At 38.7% G+C, this 24619-nt stretch overlaps 1 protein-coding gene across 1 annotated transcript in view; it reads left to right on the top strand.

Moving 5' to 3' along the window:
• LOC306851921 (transformation/transcription domain-associated protein-like) overlaps positions 1-24619 on the top strand; it is a gene marked incomplete at its 5' end in the record, with an annotated part of 106299 nt that overhangs the window by 55453 nt on the left and 26227 nt on the right. Inside the window, 10 exons of the mRNA XM_079388431.1 lie at positions 5464-5610; positions 6613-6732; positions 7771-8058; positions 8332-8469; positions 9094-9197; positions 9527-9662; positions 14021-14212; positions 16848-17043; positions 17140-17405; positions 22745-22845. Of these exons, the coding sequence (XP_079244557.1) occupies positions 5464-5610; positions 6613-6732; positions 7771-8058; positions 8332-8469; positions 9094-9197; positions 9527-9662; positions 14021-14212; positions 16848-17043; positions 17140-17405; positions 22745-22845 (1688 nt within the window). The remainder of the gene's footprint in view (positions 1-5463; positions 5611-6612; positions 6733-7770; positions 8059-8331; positions 8470-9093; positions 9198-9526; positions 9663-14020; positions 14213-16847; positions 17044-17139; positions 17406-22744; positions 22846-24619) is intronic.

Genomic DNA, 24619 nt, shown 5'->3' with positions numbered 1-24619 from the left:
TCATACAATGTGATTTTCTGGATTTTTATTTTAGATTCTGTCTCTCACATTTGAGATGTACCTACGATGAAAATTACAGCTCTCTCCATTCATTGTAAGTGGGAAAACTTGAAAAATCGGCAGTGTATCAAATACTTATTTGCCCCACTGTATGTATGTATGTGTGTGTAACAAAGATCTTAAAATATATTATATATTTGATTTAAAATGTGTTCTAAAAATGTAAAAGTAAAATAGTAACATGAAAATTAAATATATATCACATATTAAATATATACTCTAATAATAATCTGAAATGCCAAACAAATAGAAATGCATATTAATTGTTAAGTTAAATAAAACACGACGTTTATTCAGCTAACACTTTATTACATCCATTGCCGCCATCACATCCGCTCACACCCATTCACAACTCCTCCCTTCTCCCTGCGCGCGCTCACCTTTTAATCAGCGCATGCGCTAACCTTATTTTTAACCTGGAAGAACCTTCTTATAGGGAACAGAGTAGGGAAGAAATAACATGTTAACAATCTCCCAATACTTTAAACAACAAAAATACAAAGAAAATATAAATACAAAAAATACCGTTCAAAACAAAGATTACAGTTGCCAAAAGAAAATTGTTGTATATCCGATTACAAGTACAGAATCTTTTCAAATGAACCCTCTTTTTTATAGTCCTTAAGTTAGTGCTTTCAATAGCACCATAGTCCTTCACTGAGTACTTTCAATAACATCAAGGCAGACGCTCCTTTTTTTGTAAGACAGTCAGCGAGTTGAGTTTTTGTGTCCGACCAGAGTACCTTCTTGATTCTTTTACTCTGTATGAGCTCCTTAATGCAGCTTATTTCCAGTCGAAGACGTTTCTCAGAGACCTGTTTAGTTGACTTAAGGGCATCAAACAGAGAGTGGTTGTCTGTCACACAGATCAACGGGGGTGTATTCAGCTCAGCATTTCCAGTAGTAAGTTCAGAAAAAAGAGTAGTCAGAAAAATGGCATTATCTATTCCATCTGACAGGGCCAGAGTTTCTCCTGCCAGAGTACTCCTCACCACTCGTCTAATTTTCTTAGATTGCCAACAAAGAGGAGAAAACTTCCCTCCTTCTCCCATGAGACCAATCAATGTTCCCCCCTGTGTGCCCCCATCAGGGAGATTTCCAAGGGAAGCATCACTGAAAACAACAAAGTTTAGAGCATCATTGTTTCCCATATGTTGAAACCTGAGAGTCACCTTTTCAGATTTAAGCTTTCTGATGACCTTATTTGTCTCGTGAACAGATTGGACTGTAGCATACTTTAAATTTGATGCTAAACTGCATACATCAAACATAATGTCTGGTCTGGTTTGTTTTGCAACCCACAGTATTTGTCCTATTTTTGACCTAAGCTGCTCTTTTTCAGTCTCATTAAGAGAGGCATCCCTCTGTACTGCACGTGCTGCTTGCAGCCGAATAGGCTGTAGGTGTTCAATGTAACTATGCTGATGTACATGAACCACACCATTAACAGTAACAAAGTCCATTCCCACATAGCAGAAATTGTCATGTTCCTCACGTCCAACATGTAATGCAGACTGTAGTGTAGGTATCACATCTTTTGAAAAGTTTTGTGAGCCTGCCCAAAGAAAATCATCAACATGACATGCGAGTACTCCAGTAACTTTGCACTGTTCATCCAGCCAATAGAATACTGCTGGATCTACTTTAGACATTTTACCACCTGTACTCAGCATGATTTCTTTCACTTTGTTGTACCAATACAGTGATGCATCTGCAAGGCCGTAAACACACTTGTTTAGTTTCCATAGAACATTTTCTTTTCCTGCTTCAGGAGGGGGCCGAATATAGATTTCTCTGGACAACTGCATGCCCTGCAAGAAAGCAGATTTGATGTCCATGGAATGGATTTGCCACTTATTTTGGCAGATTACAGCTAATAATAGCCTAAGAGAGTCAGAGGCACAGGTTGGGGAATCTTTCTGCAGCTCGTGAATATTAAGCTCTTCAAAACCTCTGGCTACGAGTCGTGCTTTGGGCATAATACCATTCGGAGTTTCTTTGAGACTACAGACCCATCTGGTAGAGACACACTTTTGACCTGCATCATTAACTTCTTCAAAAACATTGTTTTTGTACCAGTTCACCATTTCATCCTGTTTAGCTGCATCAAATGAAATGTCTTTTGTTACGAGTACATCATTCTCTTTATCAGTTGAATCAATGTGAAGATTATCAACACATGACATATCCACTGGCTCTTTTTGCCCATCACTGCCATCATGTTCAATATGTTGCAGATTAAACCAGTTTTTATATTTTCCAGAGGCTTTGCCTGCTCTTCCTAAAACCTTGGCTCTCTGTACACCACCATCCTGTTTCATAAATGTTACAGTCTGTCCTGTTTTTAACTTTACACCAGCAGAAGAGACAGGATTACCACACACATCATGATCCATTTCAGGTTGTGTCATTCTAGGATAAACCACTTCTCCTGTATTCAACTCCCTGTCACTGATGTTTTCTTGGTCACTGTCTGTGTTTTCTTCACTATCTGAGTCATCTGCTACATTGTTTAAGCTACCTTTTTCACTTACTTTTTGACTGTTGTCTTGTTCATTTGGCTTATCTTGAGACTCCTGATCCTGCGTGTTTGTCTTGCAGAGCCTGGATTGATGTACTCTAACAAGAGTCCCCCCATGTCTTACAAAAACAACAGCTCCATCTTGACCAATAACTACCCCCGGTCCCTTCCACTCAGGACAGTCTGCTCTTTTGTAATATACCTTGTCACCTGTCACATACACGTCATCTGTAGGCCTAAGCTGCCTACGAAGTGCCCTTCTTATCCGCTCAGAAGACTCTGCTTCTGTGAATGCTTTCCTAGAAGCATGTAAAGCAGAAATGTGTTCTCCTACTTTAGAACTCACAGTGGTACCTTCTAGAGCAGGCAATTTATCAACTAATACAGAAGGAAGGTTAGGATTCTGTCCAAACACTAATTGGTATGGACTGTAGCCATGAACATTCAACATGCTGTTCTTTGCCATGAGGGCCCAGTCAAGGGCAGTGTGCCAGTCACATCCATTCTCTCGTTTGACCTTCAGGATGATCTCGGTGAGTGTTTGGTTATGTCTCTCAAGTAGTCCATTGCTCCAGGGACTGTAACCAGCTGTTGTTCTTGTCTCGATGTTAAAGTTTTCAGCCATGTCTCTGATCTCTTGGTTGTTGAATTCCCCTCCATTATCACTGTACAGCTTCTGGGGGGCACCATGGACACTAATCCAAGTGTGAATGAAGGAGTTGACAATCTCAGATGACTTCTTTGTTTTCACAATGTTTCCGGCGCTGAAACGTGTAAAGTGGTCGATGATGTGAAGATACCATACACCTGGTTCCAACTCGTGCAGATCCACCGCCACTGTCTCGTTATATTCCGAAGCCATGGGCAGCCCCACAGCAGGCTTTGGCTTTGTCCTCTTGTACTTCTGGCATATTTCACAGTCATAAACTATTTGCTGTAGAATAGTAAGGCAATCTTTGTCCTTATTTCCTGAACTTTGAATGAGTCTCTGTAGCCTGTCTGCCGATGCGTGGCCAAACTGTTTATGGAGCTTCAGAAGGACTTTGCGTTTCTCATCTGGAGGCATATTTTCTGTCACTGTTAGAACTTCCTCTTCAGTTTGATCTTTTTTGGTGTCTTTGTCTCTGATATCAACACAATAATGTCCAGAACTAGTAAATTCAAGTGGAATAGATTGTTTGAACATTACTGCACTGTCCTTTTCCATGTCCAAAATGGTCCCTGCTTTCTTCAGTGACGTTTTACTCAGCAGGAGTGGAATGTCAACCTTGACAACTTCCGTTTCAATTAGGCATTTTGTCAGTCCTATTTTAGCTGGTAATTTCACATTTCTTGTGGAATATACCAAATTCCCATCTCCGAACCGAAATGGTCTGCAACTGTGAGTTTCTGTTTGCATCAACTGGTTCACTTGATCTTGAGTGAGGTCATCAATATAGTTTTCCAGCCATTTCTCCCCACACACAGTACGGGTACAGGCAGTGTCAATAATCGCTGATCCCAATGATTCAGTCATGAATATCTCGGCATCTGACATTGAGGCTTTTGTAAACAATGTGATGTTACATTCCTCAATATCTGCATCATCAGTTATTCTTACTTGTTCCGTTTTCTTGTGTGGACAGTCTTTAGCCCAGTGAAATGTGGACTGACAAATAGCACATCTGGATCTTTTACCGTATTTATCAAGTGGATTAGTCCCTGGTAATGGCTGCTGCTTTAGTTGTCCACTTTGAAACGTTACGTTACGTTTTCCTCTTCCTTGTGATCTTTGTTCGGTGAAAAATGCCACGTCCTGGTTCACTTGTATTCCGCTTGACGAGACTGTCGATTTTCCTCCGAAAATCCGCTTTAGAGCCGACTTCATGGATGAAAACTTCAACTCTGAACAGGCCGTCAGTGCTAACTGTCTGTTTTTTTCGTCGAGGCAAGCCGTGTCTAGTAGCTTAAAAGCCAGCACAGCGTCAGGAAGCGTCATATTATACTTTTTCATCCGGTTGTATCGCTGTTCGAAATCAATTATGTAGTCGGTCATGGAAACCGAACTATTCTTCGTTATTCCATCAAAATAAGAATAGGCTTCATATGCGCGATCCTTTTCCTCTTTTAGGAACACATCATCCAGCTTAGCCATCAGCGTTGCCATACCATTATTACTGTCTAAATCCTCCGCAGGTATTTCCATCGCCGTTTCACGGGCTCTCCCCTCAAGCCCCAAGGCAACAGCGAGGGCTTGCTTCTTTTTGTCAAGTTCGGTAACCCGCGTCCAGATATTAACTTCATTTTTCCAACACTCGTATGGCCTGGCTTCATCAAACTTCGGCGGAACTTTATAACTAGATGCCATCCTTCAACCATCCTCTGCTACCATGTTAAGTTAAATAAAACACGACGTTTATTCAGCTAACACTTTATTACATCCATTGCCGCCATCACATCCGCTCACACCCATTCACAACTCCTCCCTTCTCCCTGCGCGCGCTCACCTTTTAATCAGCGCATGCGCTAACCTTATTTTTAACCTGGAAGAACCTTCTTATAGGGAACAGAGTAGGGAAGAAATAACATGTTAACATTAATGTCATCTAATATTTCTAAAAATACTTCTTAAGTTTGTTAACATTTTTATAATCTCATGTCAACATTTCAGTAAGTCTTACTTGAAATGTATTATTAAAAACATTAGCTCATAAACAGTAGTTGCATTTCTATTTAAACTATTTCCTTAAATTCATATTTACATTTTAAATCCGTTTCATCTGCTCTCAATTAAAATTCAGGAATATAAAGGTGCTTTCAAATGTGTTCATAGAGGCCTGTTGCAAGTGTAGCAAGATTTTTTTTCCCATATTTCGTATTTTTGTGACCTTTTTCATCTGTAGGATGTGGAGATAGACATTGAACTGGCACCTGGAGACCAGACCAGCCTCCCAAAGACCAAGGAGCAGGCAGAGCGAGACTCAGGCAACCAGCTGCACATGCTCACTAACCGCCATGACAAGTTCCTGGACTCCCTGAGAGAGGTCAAGGTGAGCCATCACCTCAACATATGCCGCCCTCACAAGTGCAACTTCAAGCATTAAGAAAAATAAAGCAAATCTTAAAAAAAGGCACTGGTTACATAAAGGACATATGTAGGAATGAGTCACATGCAGAAGTCATACAGGCTTTTGAACTGTGTAGTTTAATATGCACTTTTGGTTCTGGCTTCTTTCATCTCTAACCTGCTCTTCCTCATTTGGCTGCTCCCTCATAACGTCTCTGTTAAAGAGAGTTTGATCAGGGCAACATGGGATTCTGTCTTAGAGTACTTTGAGGTCACAGTGTCATTGATTTCTATTTAATCCTAGACACAGCGCTGCTTTATATGCACCTCTCAAGCTGGCTTTAGATAAATGATGAAGTGAGGAGTTCAAAGCCCTGACCTGCCTGCGCTGCCCACCGGAGCTGCTGTCAGGAACCACAGCACACATTTGAGTTTTGGCTTATGCTAACATCTCCATTCCTCTTGTGGTCAGAGGTCCAAACCTTTACGTGCAGTTATGCCCTAAGAATTATTTCGTGGCAAGAGGTGATGACCAGTCATGCATATGAACGTAAAGTGATCCTTTATGAAAAGTCATGGAATAGTCTCTTTTGTCCTTGAGTGTCTGGGGTCATGAGTGAAGCAGGGTTTTATAGATAACTGAAACCAAAACCATAACTTTTTGTTACTTGAAATAAATGGTAAATTGTATAGATTATATATACAAAACATATTATATTTTTATTTAGGTTAGATTTCTGTACTAAAATAACAAACTAAAACAAATGCTAAAACAAAGTAGATATACAGCTTTAAGAAGAAAAACTAATAGACCTTCATTAACAAGTGTTTCCTGGCAGACTTTGGAACTGAGACAAGGCGCACTTCTGCTAATCGGCTGAGCTGGCACTGTTATCAGCCAATGCGATAATCTCAAGTGGCTAAATGTCGGTTGATTAATGGACGATATATTGCCTATCCCTGAGTCTCTTGTGTGTGTAATCAGACGGGAGCACTGCTGAATGCACTGGTTCAGTTGTGCCACATCTCCACCCCATTGGCTGAGAAGACCTGGGTCCAGCTCTTCCCCCGCCTGTGGAAGATTCTGTCGGACCGCCAGCAACATGTGAGTACTTCGGTTCTCCAAAGAGCTGAGCTAACAGTTGCTCATTTTCCTCTAAACATTTTCCATGTAGAATGACTGCGTATGACTGCTGCTCGTTTTAACTTGACCTTTGTTGTGGTTTAAGTGTAGACTGCCTGTTTTACTACTAATAATGCATATCACTGCAGAATCAGCATGCAAAATGTGTGTTAATGGTGTCGGAGGTTGTGCCTATCCGCTCATCTTGGAGACCTTTGCATGGGTGGGGGTCTGGCGGGCTGTCTTTCTGCCCCTGCCAATGAACTTAAACAGGCAGCATTTGCTAATGAGCAGAAATTAAAACTTTTATGCAAATATCTGGATTTAATGGACCAGATGTCTTAAGTATTAGAATTCTCATTAAAGGGCTTTAATTTGGAGTGACTGAGGCTATAGACTACAACACGCTTTCAAAATAGAAATCTTTTTTTTTTTTTTTTGCATCAGTGTTTTTCTGTACTAATAATGCAAAGGTCTTTGTGTAAAATGGGCTGTTTTCTTTAGCGTTGACATTCCTGTTGAATATTTATAGCAAATTTCCATTGTTTGGTGAGAAGCTACTTTTGTACATTTTATTTTAAACATTATTGTGAAGTTCTCAGTCACCCTGTTTTTATTATTATTATTATTATTATTATTATTATTTATTTTTAATTGAATTTAACCAATATTCAGGCTGATGCCATTAAACTGTTTTGTCAGTCAATTAATCAATCAATAAATCATTTAAAAAATTAAAAACAAATAAATAGATTTGCAGATTATTTTTTATTTTTACAAATTTATGGTATTATTCGTTTTGATATATGCTGAAGATTACTTGTAATGGCATTATTGCTTTTTTATGTGACTAGGTGATGGCAAATGTAAACTAAATATAAAAATAATGGAAATCAACATGAATTATTAACAATCCGATGCTGACAATCATTAAAAAGGTTTCTAATATCAGCCGATTATTAATATTGTACCAATATATCATGCATCTCTAATTTTGGTCTTATGTATCCCTTTTTGCAGGCACTCTCAGGCGAGATGGGTCCGTTCCTGTGTAGCGGTAGTCATCAAGCTCAGAGAGATTGCCAGCCCAGTGCTCTAAACTGCTTTGTGGAAGCCATGTCTCAGTGCGTGCTGCCCATACCCATCAGGCCCTGCGTGCTGAAGTACTTAGGAAAGACCCACAATCTATGGTTACGCTCCACTCTGGTGCTGGAGCAGCAAGCTTTTGAGAAAGGCCTTAGCTTGCACATCAAACCCAAACAAAGCACAGAGTTCTATGAGCAGGAAAGCATCACTCCTCCACAGCAGGTACAGTGATGCATGAGCCCTTCTTTTGTCTTTGTTGCCATTGATATTCTTGGTAGAGAAAGTTTTGTGTTCTGAAGGTTCCCCGGTGTCACTAAAAATTAACTTGTGTGGTGAATTCCCAATTGGCTTTGTTTTGACCTGTCAGTGAGTTCAGTTTGAAGTATCCCTGCATTCAAGCTGCTTATGCTAAGCAGTCATCTTATTGGGACACCTCTGAATATGGATGTGTTTGTCCCCTATATTCTTTGAAGATGTGTTCTTGTATTCCCTCAGGAGATCCTCGACTCGCTGGCGGAGCTCTATTCCCTACTGCAGGAAGAGGACATGTGGGCGGGGCTTTGGCAGAAGAGATGCAAGTTCCCTGAGACGAGCACAGCCATTGCATACGAGCAGCATGGCTTCTTTGAACAGGTGACAGACTGAAAAGATTGTATCGCCATGCATGTGTTTGGCAAAATTTGAATGGATAAATCAAAAAGAAGGGCTGTGTATTTAATCAAATCATGATATGGACTAGTGTCTGTAAATATCAAACTGCAAAAAAGCTGTTCAAATTTCATGTGATTACACTTTATAAAATTAATTGTTAAAGTTTTATGCATTCATTTGTTTAAAACCTTTTTTGATAATAAATATGTATTAAATCCTAAAACAGATTCCGAAAACAAAACATTTAAAAAACATTATTAAATTGAATAGACATTCTTTTTGATTTAATAGAATTTAAAGAAATTAAACTGAATCTAGGAAAGTAAACACACAACAGGATTTGTGAAAAAACAAAACTGTTCGTAAAACACTCTTATTAAGATTTTAATAGATTATATGTAGTGTTATAAATTCACTTGATTAGACATTCTGATTACATTATTAAATTCTTCTTTAGACATTATACAAATGTAATCAAGCCCTTAAAACAGAATGCAAAATTAATATAGAAAATCCAGAATTAATTTGGAAAGCACAGAATTTGGGAAGAAATCAAACATTTCTCAGGGCCCTGTTTAATAATGCTAATGAGTCCATTATCATTAGGCTCAAGAAACCTACGAGAAGGCAATGGAGAAAGCTCGCAAAGAGCACAATGTCTCACCCGCCATCTTTCCAGAGTTCCAGCTGTGGGAGGATCACTGGATACGGTACGTTGAATGACCACAGCTCTGATTCAACCCTTCAGATGTACACTGATAAGTGAGTTTGCCAAGCAGTACTACTAAAATATACTGCACCAGGGCAACAAAATCACTGCCAATAAAACACTATTATTTTTAAGATACAGCTGTGTGGATTAACCAAGACTTTATTGTGCAAATACAACCAAATGACTAATAGAGGTTGACCAAAATTACACAGTCAAAGTTTTGCTTAGGACAAAATCTGTAGTGCAAGTTAATTGTCACACATGGAAGAGGTCAGCTGTCCCTACCCCCACCCCACACATTTAATGAAATGTTCTGTTGATTTCCAGTTGTTCTAAAGAGCTGAACCAGTGGGAGCCTCTGACAGAGTATGGGCAATCTAAAGGCCATAACAACCCATACCTGGTGCTGGAGTGTGCCTGGAGAGTGTCCAACTGGGCTGCAATGAAAGAGGCTCTAGTGCAGGTAAACTCAGTACCACACTCCCGTCAACACAGACAGGGATTTAAAGCTCATGAGCAATTGTACATGTTTTATTTTAGTATAGGAAATGTGATCTGAATGCTTGTGAAGTTCTCAATCGGTCTATAGATTTATGCACTAACATTAAAAAGTTTGGAGGCAGTAAGATTATTTTAATGTGTTTAAAGATATCTCCAATGCACACTAAGGCAATTAATATATCAAAAATACAATAAAAGTAAGTTGAAATATTAAGATAGTGAAGTATTATTACAATTTTAAACTGTTTTCTATTTATATACGTTTTAAAATGCAATTTTATTTCTGTGATGCAAAGCTGAATTTTCAGCAGCCATTACTCTTCAGTATCTCACAATCATTAAAAAATCATTCTAATATGCTGATTTGCTCAAACTTTTCTCATTATTATCAATTTTAAAGAAACGTGAAAATGTTCAAAAATAGTTTTGTGGAAACTCATATTTTCTTTCTCAGAATTCTTTAAATAGAAAGTTCAAAATAACAGCATTTATTTAAAAAAGATTTTTGTAACATTGTAATATATTCATAAGCATATATTCATAACAATAATAATAAAAACTTTTCCCAAAGTATGTTTTTTGGCTAGATACTGGATTTTATTTGAGTAAAGTTTGCACTCATATTTCCATCCCAGTCAGATAACCTAAAACTATAGTTATGACGTCACTGTAACACCTCAAATTATTATTGGAGTTTCACCATATTGCAGAACGTTAAAGCGCACCACTTTTATTATGCAGAAAGTAACACTCTAACTGTGCTTGCCGAATTGTTTATGACTTTGTAGAATTGTAGCCTTGCCTTCGCTGGGTAATTTATGGGCTTCACTTCTAAAACAAAGTAGAAAAAGTGTGTGATATGGGCTGGACACATTATAAATACTCTTGGCTCTTGTTCAAGGAGACTTGGAACGACTCCATTCAGGTTTCTGTCCTACGGTGACACCTAATTAAATTGTCCAGCCCAGCAGCCCTCCCACTCCTCCTCCTCTTCCCTCTCTGTTCGCTTTGCATCTAATATTTACGGATACGTGCTTGAATAATTGCTCAAACATCTGCTGGGAAGTGATTTGTTTTCTCCATTCCAGGGCAGGCTGCTTGGCAGCAGCAGTTGCTCTCAGGAAGTTTAAATGTCCCCTCTTTCAATTAAAGGCTGGTGGATAAGGCCAGCCCTGATGCAGGGTTATTTATCAAATGTCGGTCGTGATAAGCGTGCACTGACCAAAGAGAGTAAATCCCTTCACATCATCATACTGCACAATGCCAGCAACCTGCACCAACTTTTTATTCTTCCTACGACCACCTATGTAGCTTAAATTGCAGTGTGCAGCACCCACTATGGAATCAGATGACCGTGAGCACAAACTGCACACGGGTACACATGCTGCTCAAATCATAGTGATTATTTACAGCAATCAAACTACAGCTAAGATTAGTGTCTCAAAAGGTCAGTGTGTGTATATATACAGTATTTATTTCAAATAAATTCTGATGGATTCTGATTAGTCTCGTGTAGCCAGACCTTCAGACTGACGGCTAAAGGTCTGGGAACTTTGGGAATGGCCAAGGCCCGCCCAAGGCCATATGACTGACAGGTAAAGCAACCAATCACGTTTCGTTTTGTGCCCTGTCACGTTTCGGGGTGTGGAATGTCGCCACAATAACAGGCCAATGTGTAAAACTCGGACATATTTGAAAGATTCTATGCTGCAAACGTTACATTTTCACATACTTTTGAAAATGTAGCGTTTAGTTAATCCTGACAAGCGCTCGTCATCGGTTGTAAACACGACGACTTTCTTCATTCGTGAGGAGGTTTGGCACCACTGAATTTTCGTTTCCGGGCGTAATGTTAAAAAATGTGGCACTCGCGTCACCTGGAAATCCTGTATAATCTAACCAATCCGACCACGATTTCGAAAGTCCTGAAGTGTTTCCAGAAAAGTGTGCCATATGCATCACACGTTTAGCCAACATTCCGTGGGAGTGACGTCTGAGGCTGAGACTAGATTCTGACAGAATTTCAAATAAATTCTGTTCTTTTGAGCTTCCTATTAATCAAAGAATCCTGAAAAAGTGTCCAGTAGGGATGGGCGATATGACCACAATCTTATATCATGATACGAGTAATTTTATTTCATGGTGACTATATATCACGATTATTTTTGCTTAAAATAAGATCTTTGATATCAACTTTTTTGTAGAAACATTTTATAATTTTCATAATTCTTGTCACCAGTGTCAACATCACAAATTCATACTAGCCTAAAAAAAAAAGACTCAAGCTCACTGAAGTCAAGTAAACCATCAGCGATTAAATAAGAATAAGAAACTAATTACAAGCAATAGGACAAAAAACTACAGTAGAACAAATAAATAAGAAATTTGGATATTGCACTGCATATTCTTAGTAAATTAAATATATATTTCTGCTTATTAAAGTTACAAAAGTTATTTAGTCAAGAGCAGTGAGAGATTTTCTCTCCTGTTGTTTTATTAACATGAATGACAAACAGCAGGAATTTCAGACTGCTATCACTTTAAAGGTCCCATGACATGCTGTTTTTTGGATGCTTTTATATAGGCCTAAGTGGTCCCTAGTACTGTATCTGAAGTCTTTTTCCCGAAATTCAGCCTTGGTGCAGAATTTCAGCCACTACAAGCCAGTCTCAAAATGAGCTTTCCTTAGGACAAGCCATTTCTGTGTCTGTAGCTTTAAATGCTAGTGATGAGGAGAGAGGCGGGGCAAGGTGGAGAGTGGGTGTGGCCTGCAGCTTGCGGCCACGGTACCATGCGCTAATGTTGACCGTGTCTACGAGCCATTGCAATACATCCACTCAGTCCTTCAAGCTTTTCAGTTTGACCCAGAATCTGATCCAGATGGAGAAGCACCGGATGAAGAAGTTGCAACTGAGCGGCTACAGCAGGACGTCTCCGAATGGTTAGTTTAAAATATTGTGTCTGGATACGGTCAGAGTTTCCCACACAGACTTTACCTGGGCAATATCCACTGCCCGCTGCCATCAGCTCCCGCGTCACACACACGAGCGTGACTTTAGCACAATATTTAGTAACTTTCAGACCCTTTGGCAGCTTTTTCCCCATAACGGGTACATACTAACAAACCTAGCGACTTTAAAAAAAAACTAAACAAAAAAACCTTATTCAGTTGGAAGATGTCTCTAGTACTGCCCCGCGAGCGCGAGGTCTCTCTCCCGGCGCAGTGTCGCCTCTCTCTGCGTCTGTTCTGAGCAGCGAGCGGCAGAGAAGCAGCGCTTTCAGTTTGCCTTAAAGCAGCAGACTCATCAATAAATCATTTAAAAAAACTGCGTTTCCAAGCACTTGTCGCTTACTGACTGTTTGGACTTTTAAATATGAACAATTTGTCTGTCAATATGCGCAGTTTATTACTCAGACGCAAAACAGTGCTTAGCTCGTTTGCAAGCCATGATGTCTCTCGCTCGCTTCGCACGGTCATAGCTCATTTTCTCATGGGCGGGCAAAGCAGAGAAAGGGGAGGTAACCTTTCCCCGTATGACAACATAAGGGGAAGATTCCAGATCGGGCCATCAGAGCTTTCATTTTCTCAAAGGCGAAGCAGGATACCCAGGGCTCGGTTTACACCTATCGCCATTTCTAGCCACTGGGGGACCATAGTCAGGCTAGGGGAACTCATATTAATGTTAAAAAACCTCATAAAGTGAATTTTCATGTCATGGGACCTTTAAGAGCTGCCCGGATCCAATATACTGTTACATGTGTATTTTCCTTCTCAGCTGTTTGCTTGCACTTAAGACATAAATTACTGTGTTTACAAAAATACTTGACAAGAAGTGTGTGTGTTTGTGTGTAACCCTTTAAGGCCTATAAAGTGGCAATAAATCAGATCAGTACTCCCATGCTCTATGAGTACTGCCTTCACGTTTACGTGCCTCTCTGACAGCGCTTAGAAACAGTAACTGCGATAGAGACGATAGTCCAAAATGACAAATGGTTTGCACAAAAATATCAAGCAGCACAACTGTTGTCCGCATTGATAATAATAATAAATGTTTCTTGAGTGCTATATCAGCATATTAGAATGAATTTCGGAATAATTGTGTGTCAGTGAAGACCAAAGTAATGGCTGTTGAAAATTCTGCTTTGCCATCACAGAAATAAATTTGATTTTAAAATATATTAAAATCGCAAACTCAGTACTTCTGTTTTTGATCAAATAAATGCAATCTTGGTGAGCATAAAATACTTATTTTTAAAAACATGAAAGTAATCCAGTGAGTGTAGTGTGTGCTGATACAGCTGCGTATCTGTGTGCATCAGGTGGAGCTGAGCTGTCCAAAGGAGATGGCTTGGAAGGTGAATATGCATCGCGGTTACCTGGCCATCTGTCACCCCGAGGAGCAGCAGCTCAACTTCATTGAGCGGCTAGTGGAGATGGCCAGCAGTCTGGCCATCAGAGAATGGAGGAGACTGCCACACATCGTCTCTCACGTGCACACACCTCTGCTGCAGGTGAGGACCATCAGCGTGCAAGCTGACAAACACCCAATAACCAGACGTTCTCCGGCTGTAATTTAATGTTCTTGATGGTGTTTTTCACTTTTTCAAGCAGGGCAACTCAATCAGAGCACCACTAGCGATATTTAAAATTGACAATCAATTTAGATTAGAATGATATCTCAAAAGCAGAACATCTGGTCAGATACCAAGGCTGACAAGCACGAGACTCGGGCAATCTCATTTCATTTGCGAGTGTGTGACTTTATACAAATCCTTCTAGCAGAGAGAGTGGTTAAAGCTGACACTATGCTTATAATTGCCTTTTTCGCTCTGCGATTTTTGCGCAATATCACTTCGTTCTTTATCAGACCTGGACCCTTCTTCCTCCCTCACTCTTTTTAGCCCTTTGGCCCTTTCTAAAATGGCTGAGATAGTGTTGACTGCACCATTGTGGTGCTCAATAGGCAGCTTGTATTAATATTCAGCGGAAAGAACAGCCTCCTGACTGCCACACGCATAATCAGGCAGAGCACACAATGGGATGAAGCGGAGGTGACGTGTGCCTGTAGATTAGGGTAATGTGTGAGAGCTGTCCACGCACCATGTCCTCTGGAGACTGTTAGAGACTCTCTTGAGCTCGGCTGTGGTGTGTTGGCAAATATGACAGCCAAATTGAGGAAATGAGGCGTTGTTGTTGGAGATTGTGATTACACCACACAGTGTGTTATGGGGAATGGCTGATGGTTCTGTGGCCTGCATGATTGAAGAGCTGTATATGGTGGATGTAATCCGAACATGTTGAGTACAAGGGATTTTAGATGCTTTATCCTATTAGTAAAATAGAAAATTACAATTTATCTTATTCTTAGCATTTTATTATAAAAAATGTTAAAACTTTATTAATATTGTTAATGTAATTTTTTATTGTTTGTTTATTGGTTCACTAATTTTTCTTTTTCTCTGTGGACTGCTTGCTAAAATGAAGAAACAAACAGAAAATACTCAGTTATACAGTGAAAAATGATTCTATAATATATTTTTCTGAAGGAAATATCAGTATATGAAACGCAAAAAAAGCTCCAAATGAGAAGTGTTTAGTACAAATAGCCAGAAATCAAACTTGATTGTTAGCTATATGCTATGAGATACTCTTGCATTATATCCAGCAATATTATATTACAATTTACTTTTTTTTTGTTTTTGTCAATTAGTTAATTCTCTACATTTCAATGCAAAAATATACAAAAGATGTTAAATAAGAAATGAGGATATGCTTCATGCTTGTTTTTTTCCCCTATATTTTTTTACGCTTGTGATTATGGCAAATGTGATTCAAAATGGAGAAAGTACGATAGAATGCCAATCACAATTCAGTATCCAAATGTAATGTCATCACTGACAGTTATGTTTTGTTCATTCAAAATTGTAGTTGTTATATCAACAAAGTGAATTAAGTCTGTATATTTAAGCAGTCAGAGTTTAAGTTTAATAAATAGTGTAGGTAAAGAACCACCTCCTCTTATGTACATTATTGGCTACACTTTGTTGGCTGTTTTAGCCATGCCTTCAGAAATTCAGTCTTTGCCCCAGAGCCATTGACTTCATAATTGAATTTGCTGATAATTGAATCTGTTTACACCTGCACTCCTTAATGCAACCATACCGAAAAAGCAAGTCCAATAAGAGTGATTGGAAGGGACGTGAGAGGCAGACAGGAGCCATGAGACAGAGAGTGAGAACGCCACCAAGTTTAAAATGGCTCGTAATTACTTTTCCCCATCAGATAGTGTTTGATTAAATACCTGCAAGAAAATTAAATTTACATGATGAATGGGCACTCAGAATGAAGGTTATAATGTGCCATCAGCTGATATTAACAGATAATTGTGAAAAATATTGTACTGCTTAATTTATTTTGTTTTGGGGGGGGGGGGGGGGGGGGTTTGATTTGGCAAGTCCATAGACTGATTTGAGGCATTTATCTTGTAAAGCAGGCATTACTATTGAACGGATTGTTTTTGGATGCGTGTATGTCTGTTCGTGGGCATAATTCATTATCCCTCATGTTGTAAATCACCTTGTAAGTGCCAGGCTCCCTCCCTCACATCTTTCTTTTCCAATTTGCACAGGAGATTAGAGATCCATGTGGCATTTCGGTAAGAGTGCGGTGTGTGTTTACTGGCTGATATGTTAAGGTCATGCATCGGTAGTTTGTGAGGAATGGGTAGCGTTTTTTTGGGTCACCGTGGCCCCTGTCCTCTGCTGGTGTTGTCTTAGTGTCATCTAAGAGCGTGATTAGGCATTAAGGGAATAGACGCTTCACTTGTGTGCTTCCCTCTCTCTGCCCGTTCTCTGAGTAAATCGCTTTTAAGATACTTTGATCCATCCATTCGTTCAACCACCTCGAGACTGTTTCTCGATTTCTTTTTCTTTCTCAATAGGAATCATAAGCCTGTAATACAGTCTCAGTAATGGGTTTCGGAGAGCTCTGTGTGTGTGATACGTGGATACTTTGATGACTGTAGCCCTCAGAATTAAACTGAGCAGACGCTTTAAAGAGAGCTTGTTGATGTTGCATCTTCCTGTTGAATATTTACTGACTACATTGAGATTCTCATCTGTTTATTCTTGGATTATTCTTATTCAGGCAGCACAACAGATTATTGAGCTACAAGAAGCTGCTCAGATTAATGCAGGCCTCCAGCCCGCCAACCTGGGCCGCAACACCAGCCTCCACGACATGAAGACCGTGGTGAAGACCTGGAGAAACAGGCTCCCGATCGTCTCCGATGACCTCTCCCATTGGAGCAGCATCTTTATGTGGCGGCAGCACCACTATCAGGGTATGCCAGGATATGGAGATAAATTCCAGTGACAAAATAATGCTTATTTCAGCATTTTGATCCAATTTAATGTTGTTGTTTTTTTTTTTCTTGCAGCCATTGTGACCGCTTATGAAACCAACACGCAACATGATCCCAACACTAACAATGCCATGCTTGGAGTGCACGCCTCCGCATCAGCCATTATTCAGTATGGGAAGATCTCCCGGAAGCAAGGTCTGGTCAACGTAGCTTTGGACATCCTGAGTCGCATCCACACCATCCCTACTGTGCCTATTGTAGACTGCTTCCAGAAGATCCGTCAGCAGGTTAAATGCTACCTGCAGTTGGCTGGAGTAGTGGGCAAGAATGAATGCATGCAGGTGAGTGAACTATAGCATGACTGCATCATTTCAAAATCAATTAGTCATTAGGTTTCTTGAATGACTAATCATCTAATCTTTCTTAAGGATAACCTGTGTAATTACTGTTGTTTTGTGGTCACCTGACCCAGATGTGATGCATCTCTTAGAGCATTCTGCATTCTAATGCAGCTGGATAGAGGGTTTTCTTGGGTGAAATTCATTGTCGTATGGAAAAAGTGGAAGGAAAAAATGTAGGACAGGACGAAATTTTAACCATCGGAAATTGATTAGATCATTTTTGCTTGTTAATTGCTACATGTGTGCAGTCTGTGCATATGTCATCAGAGAAGAGATGATGCTGTGAGGGGGAGGGAAGTTAATTTGAATAATTACAAGTGCTCATGAATTAAAAAAAACCTGCATGAATAAATATAGTAAATATTGCAACTAGGGATGCACCGAAATGAAAATTCTTGGCCGAAGCCGAACAAAATTAAACACTGGGCCAAAGGCCGAATACCAAACACGGTTTTTCAAAAAAATTTCCCCCATGTAGGCCTATTTTGCCTTTTTTTTTTTTTTTTTTTTCTCACTATTGCATAAATTAAATAGCCAAAATGTGCTTTTGAGAATGAGAATAAGAATGAGCTTTATTGGCCAAGTATGTTTACACTAAAGCTCATTCTCAAAAGCACATTTTGCCTATTTACAAACCCGATTCCAAAAAAGTTGGGACACTGTACAAATTACGAATAAAAAAGGAATGCAATAATTTACAAATCTCATAAACTTATATTTTATTCACAATAGAATATAGATAACATATCAAATGTTGAAAGTGAGACATTTTGAAATGTCATGCCAAATATTGGCTCATTTTGGATTTCATGAGAGCTACACATTCCAAAAAAGTTGGGACAGGTAGCAATAAGAATTTTATAATTTATTATAAAATTATTTTATAATAATTATTATAAAATAATTTAATATTATTATTCATTAAATAGCTTATACGTTTTTTTTTTTTTTTAAGTAACGACCAAGCGGCCAGCGGCATGAGCTGATCATAGCCTATGTTTGATAAATTTAGCCTTCTCATATCATCACGACTTGCCTAAAATAAAATCTATAGATATACTAAAACAGTTCAAGTATATAACAATGTTTAAACGTTAAACCTGCTATAATAATAATGTGTGTAGCCTATATGTAAGTTTGTGCGGAGAGTGGAAGCTAAAGCGCGCTCTGCAGGACATGGAGGCACCAGCAAACACTTGCATTGCTTTCAGTGGAAACAAATTAAAATGGCCTACGCCGTCATTTTTTGTTTGTTTGATAAAGGTAAGAATAATACATCATTCCGACCTGTAAAGGGTCTACTTCGACACGGACTCAGAAAACATTAGTTTATTAGTAAATAATTCAAATATCTTACTATTTCCCGCAGACACATTCATGGTTATGTTTGCTGGGGTTTTGAAAGCAAACTTTAGCCTATTGTGTGCATTTGAACGCAGAACTATTCCGCTGCGCTGAAGTCACCTGCTGCTGCTGCGGGACACTAAACACCATCGAGCTGCTCTCAGTCGTGTGGTCTCCTGTTGTTTCCACCAGCGCGGTGATTTTTTTTTTTCATCACTAATCGATAGATGTCTACAATATAAAAATAATTTTGCAGGGCTCTAACACTCAACATAAACCGGTGCATAGCTTATTTATTCAGATCGGCTGGAGCAATGCAGAAATGGAAAATCAATCAATAGACTGACAGAATTCTTAATTTTCATATAAAGTTAGCCAACATATAAAAACAAAAGTAAAAAAAAAAATAGGAACGTTTATCAAGGAATAGCATTAAAATGGCTTTAAAAAATTTACTTCATGTTGGCTATATTGTCTAAAAACAAAAGAATGCTAGTTTTACTTACTCCATGCACATTTGTTAACATGGTCTGGCGAAAGACTGGACTAGACGATTCTGCATTAGGAACTGAAGTCACAGGCACGCAGAGAGTTTCGAAAAGAGCCTGGAAATCCCGCAGCACCACCGAAGTGGGTCTTCGTTCAGAAGAATAGATCGCGTACATGGGATCACGGACCGCAGCGACGTATGAAAGATTGACATTGCTGGCTTTGGCTAGCCTCCAAGCTAACGCATAGGTCTTTCGTGTGGTCATTCTAAGCTCGCCGCAACTGACGTGAAGACAAGGCATGAGAGGTCTGAGGTAAAAATGTAGTTTCTGCCCAGATATGCTTTTAAAAATATTTAAATATTTTGATATGTATTCTTTTTCAAAAGTTTTATTTTAACTTATTTAAAATGTTTTAAAATGTAATGTTAAAATGATGGTAATTTGAATGATAAAATGTTTTTTTGGGGTTTTTTTTTTTTTTTTCTCTCGTGTAATCGACTATTGTTTTCAGTGTCGACTAGTAGGAGCTGTACCGTTTAGTCGACTAGTCGACTAGACCCGCACATCCCTAATAAACACAGTAATTAGTTTCTCTCCACAACAAATCCTCTAAACTTAAGGATAGCCTATAGGCTATAAAAACGTCATTCCAAAAACAAATTAAAGGTGAAACTGATGCCTACCTCTCTCACTCGGCACGAATCCAAATGTTTCCATATTCTCGACGTATAGCCTACTAAAATATTATTTATTGGCTTTTACTTTCATCGAAGCACCGCTGGTGTGTAAGATCTGTTGAATCCATCTTACACTGACGTCGGATAAACGCTAACGCCGGTGTTCTGACGATTTGTGCTACCCTATCAGATTTTCCATTAAAACAGATGGTAGCAGAATTCATTGCCATTGCGACTAGGGTTCACAGCTGAGCACGGGCGGGCATTTCACTCGCTGGATGCGCAGCATCACATTTGTAATGTTCTGTACTACTTGAATTCGTGATTGGTTGACAGCAAATTTAAAATATTAAATGGAACGATAAAATAACGTTATTAACCGGTTAATGGCCATTTCAAATTTTCGATTCTGTTCGGAACTATAAAATTTGATTTAGTTTCTGTTTCCGGTTCTGTTCCAGTCAAAATTTCGTTCGTTTCTGGTTTTCGTTCCTTGCGACAAAGAAGACCTAAGAGTTGAGCAACTAGAAGCCTGTATTAGACAAGAATGGGACAACATTCCTATTCCTAAACTTGAGCAACTTGTCTCCTCAGTCCCCAGACATTTGCAGACTGTTATAAAAAGAAGAGGGGATGCCACATAGTGGTAAACATGGCCTGGTCCCAACTTTTGATGCCATGAAATTTAAAATAAACTTATTTTTCCCTTAAAATTATACATTTTCTCAGTTTAAACATTTGATATGTCATCTATGTTGTATTCTGAATAAGATATTGAAATTTGAAGCTTCCACATCATTGCATTCTGTTTTTATTCACAATTTGTACAGTGTCCCAACTTTTTTGAAATCGGGTTTGTAATTTATGCAAGAGTAAAAAAAAAAAAAAACACTCTCTTACTCTCTTGTCCTGCTTTTCAAATAAAAAAATCAATTACAAAACAACAATTTAAAAATATTTACTTAACACTGAACATTTTTTAATGTTCATTCTATCAGACATACCAACAAAGCACAATTTAACTTAAAACTAATAAGTTACTGAATTTATATTTTTGGGGCATTTTTGAGACCCCCTTCTTGAATCAGGCATGTATTTTCTACTGTACAAATAAATGCAGCCTTGCTGAACAGAAGAGACTTCTTTTAAAACATTAGAATATATTACAGATCCCAATTTGAACACTGTGTGACTGTTATAATAAATGTATAGAGCTGTTGTAGGGTTATTATTATTATCATTAATGTCTTTTTATTTTTTTTATTTTACAGAACAACAGTAAAATTACAATACTAATATTTATGAATGATGGAGCTTTTTCTTAGATTTTATTTTAGCAGAAACCCGCAGGAAGATCTTGGAGCTTCTTTTTGTTGACAACAGCATGCAGATATTTAAATGATTCTCATTACGAATTTGGGAAGATGTTTGTCACACGTATCACATTGTCACATGTCCTTAAAAAAAATTATAAAAGTGATACTGAGCAAATGACGAGTAAACAGCGTTTCAGCGCAGATTTTTCTTGCGCTTTGGACTTTGAACCCCGGCGCCACGAGCTCGTGCAGCGCTGTTTGAATACATGCAATTTGTGCGTGGATTTGAAAACAACATTCTGCAGTTTATTTACAAATCGTTTGAGGCCATTTCGCGATTTCAATCATCATAGTAACCAGCAACCAAGGTGTTTCGTGCTTGTAATGATTTTTGCGCCTTTCTCTGACTTTCACACTGCAGATGTGTGACGGCTGCTTTAGTGCGCGCCTCTATTTGACCGCGTCACGTCATTGTTTGGTACAATTTATTTGGTCTTTCTGCTTATTTCGGTTGCCGAACATTCGGTACATCCCTAATTGCACCATTCCATAAAAACAAAATATTGTTTTAGTACACCATATTCATATGACTTCATGGTGATTTTAGCAGAATGAACATCAACACAAGTCAGTACTCAAAAGCCAAAAACGTCCATCCAGATGCAACTTAAAAGAAAAAAAAAAAAAGCTAAAGGTGGATGACTAGTTGTTTTTTTTTAATACACCTGTGGGGTTTTTTTTGGTTTAAAAAAAAACAAATTCAACACCAGAATACATTTGTTAATAACCTTTATTTTTCTCTTACCACTTTTATTTGTTTTTTATTTACATCTAACTGAATATGATTTTTTTTTTTCTCATTGCTTCTGTCAAACTGACTTCATCTATACCAAATCTAGTTTGCTTTGCCGACACACCTGCTGATTTTGCTGTTAGCTGGACTCTCTTAATCCAAATAACGCTGCTCTCATTACGGTGAGAATGACTACGGTGCTGTCACAGTAAGGAATGCATTCCAAACAGTGTAAGGAATGGGCTGCTAGCTGCAGCATTTGCTTAATGAAGCCTGATTAATGGAGCTGCCTCAACTGAGCTCAAGTCATTAAAGTACCATTGGATTTAATAAGTCTCTCTCTCTCTCTCTCTCTCTCAGCTATCACTTGGACCTGTTCTGTTCCATTTAGAATTTATCTGGCACACTCTAAGCCACTGGCTCTCACCTGGGAGTCTTAGATTGAGCTACAGAGATGTCTACAGCAGATATACTCAGTTGTCAGTGGTGTTGACTTTTGATGTATAGGAATTCTAGGTCAGAAAACTACACATTGGCCGAGTCTGGCCCATCCATTTTGAGGGATGTAGACTCATTCTTCATGAGAAGATGAAAAACTCATAAATATGAAATATACTTTGAGGAATTTCAAATGCAATCATTGTTATTGTGTTGTCAGGGTCTGGAGGTGATTGAGTCCACTAACCTGAAGTACTTCACCAAGGAGATGACCGCCGAGTTCTACGCTCTCAAGGGCATGTTCTTAGCCCAGATCAATAAGTAAGAGTTGATCCATGGCTTTGTTCATCTTCTCTCCTTTTCTACCGGTCACTTTGAGTCTTCTCCTTATCGCCCTCATTCGCTCTCTCTTTGTCTTTAATTGACACCGCTCTCGTTATCTTTTATTTTGTGTACGAGTCTTCGCACTGATGACAAAGAACTGGAAACCGAGATCATTAAGAGCTCATTTTTTAAAATGAACAATTTCAGCAAAGAGTCATTATGGAGAGGAAAGATAAACATCTGTGTGTTTGTGCCACTAATCATCACTTCTTAGACAGTAGGCCAATAATGAGGTCAGAGCAGTCGTTAACAGTCAATATGAGAGTATGAGGAGTAATTAACCTTATATAGCATGACTGCAGTAGAGGATAATGACACTGAACTCCTGATGAGTGATTATCTCCTGTCATACTTCTATTGACTTACATTTTCACGAGTCAATTAGCATTTCCTGGTGAGAATCTGTCATGTAATTGGTAAACATCTCAGAATACTGTAGATTAATTTGTAGTGCAATCGGGCCAGGTGTTTTAACCGCCTACGAGCTATTTGAACAAACAGACGAGAGTCATTGACTATAAGGAGCAGCCAAGGTAATGAACAGGTGAAATATCTAGTTTAAAATGAGTTCACAAAAAATTATAATTATATTATATGGTTATTACAAAATTATGACAAAATTGCTTGTTTTGAAATTGGATAGAAAGAATTGGTGTCAAAGTGAATTTTAATTCACAAATTGAAAGGCTAGAGGATAGAGGAGGTGAATTCAAGTGATTGTCAGAATGAATTGCATTTTATTAATATATTAGCATATCCAGACCAAAACAGAGCATCATGTCATTCAAAAATAAACCGATAACTACCCCCTTTTGCAACACCATAGCTCTATATAGGCCTTCCTCTCTTCCTCCTCATGGGTGAATTGATGGCGAGCCCAGAGCCCGGTGCTGGATTGGAATAGATTATTAAATACACATGCTGAATAATTAACTCAATAGCAATTTGTGAAATCTCTGTGATCAGCAGAAGTTTCCCCCAGCCTCAGCAGGGCCTAATGTAATCATTACATTTTCACTCTCTATGAATATTAACGTAGGGATTTGATAAAGCAGTAGAGTTGTCGGAGGAAGATGTTTGACACTTGACTGGGCGTGGGGACTTTACCCGACTCTCGGCAAAGGCCACGAGCATAAACATATTATACATGTCCAAGACTGACTTGACGCTTCGGTGGATTTGGGCTCCCCAGACTCCCATTGCAATCAAGTGTAATTTTGTTGCTTGCCACATACTCATTAAAAGTTTCCATTATATGTGATTTGGTTTAGTAGGTGTGTCATAGAGTAGCATTTAGAGATGGTGATGGCAAGGGCAGAGGCTTCAAGCACAGATTATGAGTCCCATCCAGTGCTTTCAGTCCCTTATAAAGCCCTTTATGAGCCTTTCTCAACATCTATTCTTAAATTGCTTCTTCTATAAAGGGCCCTAGAAAAGATACTCTTGGGGGACAAATTCTCAAAGCTCTAAAACGGCTGATGAAACAAAATACTGGACCCGTTCAGCTAATTTCAGTTAGGTGCTGAAATACTGGATAGCTTTTAGAAGTAATAGTGCTTCCCATCAAGTTTTTTTTTTTTTTCTGTCAGATGCTCCTCAGATTTATAGTGAAATGCCAATAAGAAGCAGATATACATTTATGATAAAATTTAAAAGCCTCCTGGGTCACACTTTATATTAAGCGGCCTTAACTACTATGTACTTGCATCAA

Source organism: Barbus barbus, assembly GCF_936440315.1.
Source record: "Barbus barbus genome assembly, chromosome: 32".
Taxonomy (NCBI): Eukaryota; Metazoa; Chordata; class Actinopteri; order Cypriniformes; family Cyprinidae; genus Barbus; species Barbus barbus.
This window is presented reverse-complemented; position numbering and strand designations above follow the sequence as displayed.